At 58.2% G+C, this 10,604-nt stretch overlaps 2 protein-coding genes across 2 annotated transcripts; both read left to right on the top strand.

Annotated features, from left to right (window-relative positions):
- Window positions 1–2,664: 2,664 nt before the first annotated feature.
- On the top strand, window positions 2,665–4,625 carry LOC143695252 (uncharacterized). The gene is made up of 2 exons (XM_077186309.1): window positions 2,665–2,761; window positions 3,225–4,625. Exon 2 carries the CDS (start codon window positions 3,239–3,241, stop codon window positions 4,145–4,147), a length of 909 nt encoding a protein of 302 aa, XP_077042424.1. The 5' UTR covers window positions 2,665–2,761; window positions 3,225–3,238; the 3' UTR covers window positions 4,148–4,625.
- A 3,700-nt stretch (window positions 4,626–8,325) lies between these two features.
- Window positions 8,326–10,373, top strand: LOC143695316 (serine/threonine-protein kinase pim-1-like). Its single transcript, XM_077186607.1, has 4 exons — window positions 8,326–8,568; window positions 8,794–9,154; window positions 9,381–9,557; window positions 9,844–10,373. Exons 1-4 carry the CDS (start codon window positions 8,326–8,328, stop codon window positions 10,371–10,373), a joined length of 1,311 nt encoding a protein of 436 aa, XP_077042722.1.
- Window positions 10,374–10,604: the final 231 nt, after the last annotated feature.

The following is a 10,604-nucleotide window of genomic DNA, read 5'->3' as shown; positions in this document are numbered from 1 at the left end:
ATTTTCCCCTTTAGGTCTAAGATTCAGAGCAGATTGAGAGGCCCCTGTGTCCATCAGGAAATGCCTCCTCTCAATGCAGACCCACCTGAATGTTCTCAAGGGCTCCAGTGTGGAGGGTCCCTGGTGTGATGGGAGCTGTGACAGCCCTGCCAATCCATGTCCATCACGGGCTGGACTTGCTGGTCCTGAGGGTGCTGCTGTCTGTGCTTGCAGTGTCCTTGTGCCCTGCAGCCGGAGCCCTGATTCCTTGCCAGGGGCTGTTTGGGTGGGCTGTGCCCTGCCGAGGAGGGCAATGCCTCTGCCGGGTGCTTGTGGCCGAGCCGTGCCCTGGGTGCTGGGGCCCCCTTGGGCCCTGGGGCTGATCCCTCAGGGGCTGTAGGAGCTCTGCCCTGGCCTTTGCCTTCAGCTTGGCCTTTTGCTGCTCCCTTCTTGCATTCACCTGCTGGGCCTTTGTGCCCAAGTGCTGCAGGGCCTTCTTCTGCCCCTCCTGCAGCCCCCCTCAGTGCCTGTGGGTGCTTGTCTTGCTTTACAAGACAGGCGTCTGCTTGGGAAGGCAGAAAAAGCCCCTCTTGGAATGGAGAATGCAAAGCCCCTCCCTCTTAATTTTTAGGATAGTGAAATCAAGGGGCTCTCAGGCAAAGATATGGGATTAGGAATAACGGTTCTTTACTAGTGTGTATAATATAATAATAGTAGTGTGTATCAACAGCTCCGGCAGTGCCAACAAACAGAGCCCGGAGCCGGTCCCGGCCTTTCGGCTGCGGCGCTTTCCCCTTGGGTGCAGTTCCGGGCACGGCCGGCAGGGGCGCCGGTGGCTCCCGCGGGGCGGGGCAGCGCATCCCTGCCATGGGAACCTCTCTTCACGGCAATAGAGCAATCCCTTCATCTAACTCTTTCACTTTTTTACCTTCTGTAGCCTTTCTCCCGTGTTTTGGGAAAGAATTTGGAGAGGGCTGCCTTTTAACTGAGCTCCTAGTGTTTCGATAAGGTGCTTCCTGTAGAGAGAGGGATTTTCCCTGAACAGCAGGAGCTGTGGTTACCAAGGGGACGTAACTCAGAGCAGGAGGGGTCAGGGGAGGATATCCCGCCGAGGCTCGGTCGGAGTGTGGGCAGGGTCTGCTGCCGGAATCGCCAGAGGGGGATCTTCCCGTGGAGGCCGAGCCGGAGCGTGGGCAGCCCCCACATGGCTTCTGGCGGCTGATCCGGCAGCTCCCGGCAGAGAAAAGGCAGGTGGGAGACCCCGGCAGCAGCAGCGGCGCTGCCCAGCGCAGCTGGCACGGGCAGGGCAGCCGGGGATGGGATGGCTGGGACCCGCCCTCGGTGCGGTCGGCGCGGTGACCTCGGCCCACGCGGCAGGACAGAGCAACCCCATCTTGCCCAGCATGGCCGGCAGAGCGGCCGCGGGCCGGGCAGTGGGGCCAGAGCACACAAATTCACCGCCAGCGCCGGGGCAGGTGGAGCTGCCCTGGGCAGTGAGCCCGCACCTGGGATGGAAACCGGGGCAGGCGGAGCTGAGGCGGGCAGCGAGCCGGGACCCGGGACAGGCGCCTCGGCCGCCAACGGAGGGGGCAAGAGCTGCAGAGGATCCCACTCTCTTTCTGACTTTTCCTCTTGTTCCCCTCCCTTTCATTTCCCCTTTTTCTTTTCTTGGTTTTTTCCTCGGGTGTTTCTGATACTTCAAAGATTTTTATTCTCCTAAAATCTCCTGTCTAACATATGGCATATTCTCTTTCTTCTAGATTAAATGGGTTTTTTTCCAAATAAATCCAGAACCTAACAAATCTAAACTTCTGCTTGGATATTTTGAAATGGTCGACGAGCTAACTCATGACCTCCTAATGTTGTTTTTCTCATCACCTTTTTATTTATCCTTTGGCAAATTAAGCATCTTTCAGTTACTTGCTTTGCTACACCAAAAATCCCAGTGCACCCAAAATTCCTTAAAAAATGATCACACAAAGCTTGAGTACGCCAGTGGGGTTTCTGATGCACGTCTTCTAATCTTTTCCTAGTAAGCACATTTTATTAAGTAATTGTCTTCCATGTAGAAGTTTCTATTTCCCTGATTTATCTTGTTCATTTCCTATCTTCTTTAATTCTTTTTTCTCGGCTTCCCTAAACTTTGGAATTTCCAGTTTTTCCTCGTTTGGAGTGAATATTAAAATAACTCTTCCAGCTCCATTTTCTGCTGCATCCTTAGCTTTGTGATCTGCCCCCAGTTTGCCCAGTTTGCCTCTCCTTTGGCCCGGGCCGGGTTCCCCCCGCCCGCAGCGGCTGGGAGCAGCCGAGAGCCCCGCGCTGCCCATGCCGACCTGGCCCGGCTCCATCGCCGCTGCTGCCGCGGGCTGCGAGGGCTGCGGGAACGGGGCACCGAGGGTGTGGCTGCTGCTGGGGGAGGAGGAGGAGGGAGGGAAGGGCAGGGATGGAGGGGGAAGAGGAGGCGGGGTTAGGGGGGAGGAGGAAATGGAGGAGCGATGGAAGGGGCGGGATGGAAGAGGAGCAGGAGGTGGGGATAAGACAGGGGAGGAGGAGGAGGGGGGATGGAAGAGGATGAGCCGGAGGAGAAAGAGCAGTGAAGGAGGCGGGGTTAGAGGGCAGGAGGAGAGGGAGGTTGGAGATAAGACAGAGGAGGAGCGGGAGGAAGAGGAAGAGGAGGGACAAGGGCGGATCAAGGTTGAGCTTTTCGAACCACGCGGTCTCGAGCCCTGCCTGAATTCGCAGCCCCCACCTGTGGGATCATCGCCCCCCCCCCATAGCTCCGGTGAGCGGGGAGGGGGAGCCCGGCCCGGATATCCCGGGGGGTCCCTGGGTTGGGTTTTTGGGGGATGTTTGGAGAATGAAGAAGTCCAAGGCTGAGCGGAAAAGGCCCCTCGGGGGGACATCGGGGGGTGGCGGTGGCGGCTGCCGGCAGAGGCAGCCTGGAGGAGCAGAGCCCTGTGTGCCCCAGGAGGCCAAAGTGGGGAGGCCAGAGAGGGGGGAGCGCCGCCATTGGCGGGAGCCTCAAGAGCCTGGAGAGGGGCAGGGGGGACTCCTTGGAGCCGCTGCAGCCCAGGGCAGAGAATGAGGGGAGAAGGGAGCCCGGGAGCCCAAAGAGCCCCGGCATCCCGAAATGGGGAGAGCCAAGAGGGGGCAGTGCGTCCCCAGAGACGGCCTGGGGGGATCTGGTTGCCCTTGCCTGTGGCACGGAGGCAAATCCCATCCTGACCTTGTCCTTCCTCACCCAGAGCAGGAGCTGAGCATGGAGAGCAGGGAGGACAAATGCCCGCGGCAGAACCTGGTGGCAGAGGCCGTTTTGAGCGGCTCCACGGCGCAGGAAGCCAACGGGGAGGAAAAGGCCCGGAGCTGCCGCACGAGGAGGGGCTGCAAACGCAGATGGCGGGGATGTGAGGGGGAAAGAGGCAGCCTGGGCCGGGAAGGCGGCTGGAGATGGAGCCGGAGCTCGGAGCTGGTGCTCCATGAGCAGCTCCATGATGGGGAGAAGCCCCACACGTGCGTGGAGTGTGGGAAGAGCTTCAGGTGGAACTCCGAGCTGATCGTGCACCAGAGGATCCACACTGGGGAACGGCCCTACGAGTGTGGGGAGTGTGGACAGAGTTTCAGGTGGAGCTCTGACCTTATCAAGCACCAGAGGATCCACACTGGGGAAAAGCCCTACGAGTGCATGGAGTGTGGGAAGAGCTTCACCCAGAGCTCCAACCTGATCAGCCACCAGAGGATCCACACTGGGGAGAAGCCCCATGAGTGTTGGGAGTGTGGGAAGAGCTTCAGCGTGAGCTCCAGCCTGATTGCCCACCAGAGGACCCACACCGGAGAGAGACCCTATGAGTGTGGGCAGTGCGGATTGAGCTTTAGCAACCATTCACACCTGATCAGGCACCAGAGGAGCCACACAGGGGAGAGGCCCTACGAGTGCTCCAAGTGTGGGAAGAGCTTTCAGACCAGCTCCCATCTTCTCCGGCACTATCGGAGTCACACAGAGGAGAGGCCCTTCCAATGCCCCGACTGCGGGAAGGGATTCAGGCACAACTCCACCCTCGTCAGGCACCGGCGCATCCACACAGGGGAGAGGCCCTACGAGTGTCCCCAGTGTGGGAAGAGCTTCTCCAGGAACTCTACCTTGACCCGACACCAACGGAGGCACCGGTAAGGGAAGCCCTGCGAGTGCCCCGAGTGCTGGAAGAGCTTCGTGCGCTGCTGCAGCTCCATCCCCCACTGGAGGAGGCACTTTGGGCACAGCCCTGGTCACTCATATTCCCTGTGATCCATGTTGGGAACACTCCTGGCTGCTTGTCCTTTGGTTTGGCCTGAATTTTTTTCTCTTCTCCATGTGTTTCCACTCCAAAAGCCAAGAGGGATGAATCTGTCACCTCAAAACCACTCAAATCCCTCTGAAAATAACTGAATTTTAACCCAAAAAGGCTCAATCCTACCTCAAATTTCTTGTTCCCTCCTCAAAAAACCTCAATCCCATGCTAAACTCTCCATTCCACAGCCACCAGGGTGAGATGGGGTTAGAAGGGGACTGGGAGAAGTGGGATCCCAATTTGGAGCAATGGGATGGGGATTGTGTGGGGCTGGGTGTGTGGGATGTATTTGATAGCAAATAAAACTTTCAGAGTTACTGATTTCTGTCCCGTTCATTTTCAGTCAGTTCTGTTTGCAGACTGCCACCTTTTCATCTGATTCAATTCTTATAAAAGTCCCATTTTTTAAATCATCTAGCCTCTAACAATTAACAAAACAATATCCAAATAAAACCACGCACCCCCAATAAACCTTTTAAAAATAATTTTAATTGTTTTGGAGTACTTAAGGATGTTATTAAAGTTTAATTGTTTGGTTGAAATGTCTGAGAAATTATAGTGGTGTTTGGTTTTGTGTTTAGTATATTTGTAATATGAATTGTTTTACTAAGGTGTGTTAGATTGCTTGGTAGTTTCTTTAGATATTTTTTATCTAAAGTACATTAGTCATCGAGTTAAAATTTTCAAAAGGTATTTCTTGATATATAATTTGTTTATTTATATGCATTGGTAATATTATAGTAATAATTGTATCTTTGGTTTGAATCATTGTTGGAGTATTGTAAAGAAGAGTTGAGATTTTTATATTTTATTTTTATTATAATTTTTAAAATTTCAATTATTATTTCTTTCTTTATAATTTTATTGCAATTTGTTGCGGGGATAGGAAGAAAGTTCAAGGGCAGGAACATTTTTTCCTTGCTGGGAACTGGAATTCCAGACCCTGGGAGTGTGTGCAGGACCCCACAGACTGGGATCAAAGATGGGCTGGGATCAAATACGGACTGGGATCAAATATGGGCTGGGATCAAATATGGGCTAGGATCACATGGATGGGGATCGTGTGGATCAGAACCCTCCAGACCAGGATAGCCTGGAGTGGGATCAAATATGGACTGGGACTGTATGGACTGGGATCCCAGGGACTGGGACCATATGGATCAGGACCAAACAGACCGGGATCAAATATGGACTGGGACTGTTTTTTAAAGTAACTTTGTTATAAGTTTTTATTTCTGTTGTTAATTAAGCTTGTGAAATAGCTGCTTGTGTTAAACTGCCTGCTTGGATGGGATAACATCCAATGCACCCAGGATGAGGACACCTGTACAGATCTGCCAACTATCAGCACTCCCCGTCTGAAGGCAGAGTGCACCAAGGCCCAAAAACTGGAGGTGATAAAGAGAAGGAGCCAAAACCACAGCCAAGAAACACACATGCTCTGAAAAGGCAGACCCAAGGAGGGGCCACGTAAAATCATTCCTGGAATATGTAAAGTAGTTTATGGGTATGCATGAGGGTCTATGAATATGCACCAGGCTGATGTAAGGGGAAAGGTATTTCAGGGCAATGCAGATTCCTTGGTTGTGGTTTTAGTCCATTTTTATCACCTCCAGTGTTTGGGCTTTGGTCTACTCTGACTCTGAGAAATTGAGGTTTTGGGATTTTTAGTATGTTGTGGATGGAAGCAAAATGGAAGGCACAGTGTTTCGTCCTGGGTTTCTTCTTCATGCTTCTTCCTTCTTCTTCATGGGTTTGGGTGGCTTTTTGTAATTGGGCAGAAATTCCACATTGCAGGCTCTTTGGGATCAGTTATTGGGTTAAAAGGGAAAATAATCTAGGTGTCAGTTCCTAATTGGATAGTTTAGTCTTAAAAGACCTTGGAACAAGAGATTGTGGGCCATTTTGTGCCTTCTACTGAAAAGCTGCTGAACTCCCAGTAATGAGGCTGTTTTACTGATAAGAAATAATAAACACTTGAGTCTGAACATGAATTACTGTCTCAAGTGCCTTCAATCCAGAGCCAGTGAAACCAACAACTGGTACCCCACAGCTTGAGGTAGTGCCACGGCAGAACTTGTTCATGCTCTTTTCCCCTGGTGATTTTCTACTCCCGTCCAGACTCTGATAGCAAAGCCGTGCTGGTGACAAAAGATTGACCTTGGCATCCTGGGGCACTTTCTGGGTGGGTGTTTGAATCTGCTTTTCCAGGCCTCGGGCTGAGCAGGGTGAGGCCGAGGCCTGGGCCCCTCCAGGCGGCGCCGGGAGCGCCCGGGGCAGCGGCGAGGGGCGGCCCTGAGGGGCGGCACAGGGGGCATTTCCCCCGAGCGGGCGGGCGGGCGGGCGGCGGGGAAAGGCGCCCTGGGCACAAGGGCAGGCACAAGGGCCCCGGCTCTCTGCAGTGCGGGCGGCCCAGCGCCCATCGCTGCTCCCGGAGCCGCTGCCAGGGCCGGGTCTCCTCCCCGCCGCTGACCCTGCACCTGCAGCGCTGCCTCCGCCTCTGCCGGGCTCCCCGGCACGGACGGCAAGGACGTGAACACGCTGCAGCAGGGGCCCAGCAGGGACACCCAGATGGTGCCAGGGCTGCAGCTCCTCTCCTGCAAGGAAAGGCTGACACAGCTCGGCTTCTTCAGCCTGGGAAAGAGACCCAGCCTTGATCCAGCTGCGGCCTTCCAGTACCTGAGGGCAACACACAAGAAAGCTGGACAGGGACTTTGTACGAGGGCAGGCAAGGACAGGACAAGGGAGCATGGATCCAAATGGAGAGAGATTAGGTTTAGGTAAGGGATTCAGAAAAAAGACTCTCCTGGAACAGGTTGCCCAGAGAAGGTGGGCATGTCCCGTCCCTGACAGTGTTCAAGGCCAGGCTGCATGGAGCTCTAGACAAGCCGGTCCAGTGCAAGGGGTCCCCAGCCACAGCAGGGGGGTTGCAGCCATGGGATTTTCCAGATCCCTTCCAAGCCAAACCATGCCACGACTCCATGATTCTGGGATACTTCCCCTCCTCATCCTCTGGCAGAAAAAGAAACTTGGCCCCAAGTTCCACCCTGCAGACCATGTCTTTTGGCAGCCTGCAACTGTGTCAACAGAGGATGAAAAGAGATGACATTACTGACACGATTTCCCTTTTCTACTTGAAAAGTAAATGCTCTGCTCCTGTCCACTCTGGCAAAACTGTCACAAGAGGCAATTGTTCCCCATGAAAAGCTTGGTCTCATGCAAAGAAGAAATAAGCCAGAAGCCAACAGTCTTCGTTATTGCTACGTTGTTTTCTTTGGTTGCTTCTCTAATAGGAATGACTTTGGGGTGTGATCTGTTTGTTTCTCTCTTTCGTTCCTTGGGGCGCGCGGCGGCTCCTCCGTTGGGTTCCCCGGGCAATGGAGGAACGGCCGCGATCTCCGGCGGCTCCGCAGCAGCAGCAGCAGCAGCAGCAGCAGCAGCAGCAGCAGCAGCACCAGCAGCGCTTCTCTTGATTGGTTTTCCACTCGACTTCCCTCTCGCTCCCCATCCTCTTCTCCCTCTCACACTCACCCTACTCACGTCCCGTGTTGGGCCGTGCCGTCCGTGTTCCGCCTCTCCCAGCCCGGCTGATGCCGCGTCCCGCAAGGCGCCCCTCGGCGGGGCCGCCCCGTGCCCGCCCCTGCCCGCCCCGCCGTGGTTCCGCCTCGGCCGGGCTCTCTCCGTCCTGGCTGTGGCGCCGCTGGAGGAGCCGCTCGCTCTGGTGCTGGCGGAGCAGTGCGGGCTTTTGGCTGTGCCTGGCGCGGGCTCTGGCCCAGCCCCGGCTGAGGCCCCGGCCCCGAACGAAGCCCCTGCCGCGGTTCCGCCCGCAGCCGCCCCGCTGCCGCCCGGCTCCCGCCCCGTGGCTGACAGCGTGGCCGGCAGCTGCCCCGCTCCGAGCTCCGCCGCTCGCCAGCTCGGCCGCCGGCCCCGAGCCGCCGCAGCTCGGGGCAGCTCGGCAAGCAGCAGCGTGCCGGGCGGGCGGGTGCCCCGGGCAGAAGAGCGGCAGCGCGGTGCCGCCCGCATGGGCGGAGAGGCCTCCCCTAGAGCAGCTCTAGCAGCAGGGCCCGCTGCTGGGCAGCGGCGGCTGCGGCAGCGTTTACTCCGGTCCCCGCCTCACCGATGGCGCCCCGGGAAGAGACGGGGCCGGCTCGGAGGGCGGTGGCGGGCGGCGGGCGATGAGCTCAGCCCGCCGCTGGCCTTGGCTCGCAGGCGGCCATCAAGCGAGTGTCCCGGGAGCACATCTCGGAGTGGGCACGGCTGGGGAGTGAGCGGGGCCAGCGGGAGGAGCCGGCGGGGCGTGCCGGGTGGGGCTGAGGCGAGGCCCGGCAGGGCGGCAGCCGGAACGCTGCGAGGGCAGCGAGCGTGGAGTGAGCGGGGGCCGCGCAGCGCCCCGGGCCGGGCCATGGCGAGCCGCGGCGGGGCCGGGCAGGAGCTGCCCGAGGCGCGGCGCAGCTTCGGCCCCGCTGACGGCATCGCGGTCCCCCCGCAGCGCAAGGGCGCCCTTGTGCCCCTGGAGCTGGTGCTGCTGTGGATGGTGTCGCGGCCTGGCTTCGTGCGGCTCCTGGACTGCTTCGAGGTGCCCGAGGGCTTCGTGCTGCTCACGGAGCGTCCGCAGCGCTGTCAGCACCTCTGGTACTTCCTGCACGAGCGGCGGTTCCTGACGGAGCCCGTGGCGCGGGGGCTGTTCCGCCAGGTGCTGGAGGCCATGGGGCACTGCAGCAGCCGCGGCATCCTGCACCCCCACATCAAGGCCGAGAACGTCCTCGTCGACCTGGCCATGGGCGAGGCGAAGCTCATCGACTTCGGCTGCGGCACGATCCTCCAGGACACGTTCTACACCCGGATGTCAGGTGAGCCCAATGCCGGGGCCCAGCTGGGCAGCAGAAGTTCCTCCCTTGGCTGGCAGAGGGGGAAGAGGGAGGGAAGGAAGGAGGCAAGGAAGGAGGGGGAATCCTTCTTCAGCCAGCTGCAGCCAAGTTGCTTTTTGGCAGGGCAGGGGCTGGCTATTGTGGAACGGGAGCTGGCTGGGAGGGAGGGAGCAGCATGGGCCTGATGAGCTGCGCCCGTATCCCATAGGAACGCCGGAGTACAGCCCACCAGAGTGGATCCTCTTTGGCTGCTACCATGGCCAGCCAGCCACCATCTGGTCCCTGGGCATCCTGCTCTATGAGCTGCTCTGTGGGCACCTTCCTTTCCACACCAACGAGGACATCGTCCGGGGCCAGCTCTTCTTCCTGCCCCGGGTGTCTCAAGGTGGGGATGCGCCTTCAAGGCACGAGGGGAAGAACGGGGTTGGGAGGGGCGGCTGGCACATAAGCGTCCTGCTCTTGCAGCTGGTGAGGAGGTGCATCTCCTGGGCTTAGCTGGAGGAGGTGGCACCTGTGCCTCTGTGCTGGTGTCCTCCGCAAGAGAGGATCGATAGGAAGCTTTTGGCTGCAGCTCTGAGCACTCCTGGTGTGGCCTGGGCACTGTGGAATGTGGGAGAGCACGGACAGGAGCCTTGTCCCGCTGAGCGGCGGTTTCTGGTTTCTCTCCGCAGAGTGCCAACACCTCATCACGTGGTGTTTATGCATGGAGCCCACAGACAGGCCAGCACTGGAGGACCTTTTTGAGCATTCTTGGCTGCAGGAGCCCTGCCTGGCCCAGGAGACAGCAGAGATCCAGGAGCCCAGCAAGCAGCAGCGGCACGCGTCTCATGGCGCTGGAAGAAAACCCCGGAGCGTTTCCCTGCGGCCGCGGCGCGGAGGAGAGAGCGCAGCCGAGGAGATGCTGCTTCCGCTGGTCCCTGCGAGCTGTGGAGGCAGCAGCTCCGTGCTGCCCGTCCCATTGGAGAAGTGGTGGCAGTGCGGTGAAGGTGCCACGGACTGGGACAGGGGAAACATCCCCCTGCAGCTCAATGGCATCGTGATGTCCCCGCAAGCCGAGGCACAGCTGGCGCGTTCTTCTGGAGCACGACGTGGAGCTGGGAACACCATCCTGGAGCTGGCCGCTGGCGGGGCAGAGCCGATTGGCTTTGGCTGCAGCCCCTGCCTGGAGGACACGCTCTGTGCCCCGATGGAATCAAGATGAGTCCCCAGCCAGCGCAGGGGCGGGGGGATGCTGGTGCTCCCAGGCACGGCAGGGCTCGGCCTGGCCACACGCCAGAGGTTCCCCGCTCGGTGGCGCTGGGGAAAATTAATTTTTCCGCCGGCCGCCGAGCTGCTTTTTGGCAGGACAGGGGATGGATGTTGTGGAAGGGGAGCCGGCTCCTGGCCTTGCTGACAGCTTCTGCCAGCCAGCCTGGCACGGGCTGAGGCGGGG

This window comes from Agelaius phoeniceus, chromosome 15, assembly GCF_051311805.1.
Source record: "Agelaius phoeniceus isolate bAgePho1 chromosome 15, bAgePho1.hap1, whole genome shotgun sequence".
Lineage (NCBI taxonomy): Eukaryota > Metazoa > Chordata > Aves > Passeriformes > Icteridae > Agelaius > Agelaius phoeniceus.
This window is presented reverse-complemented; position numbering and strand designations above follow the sequence as displayed.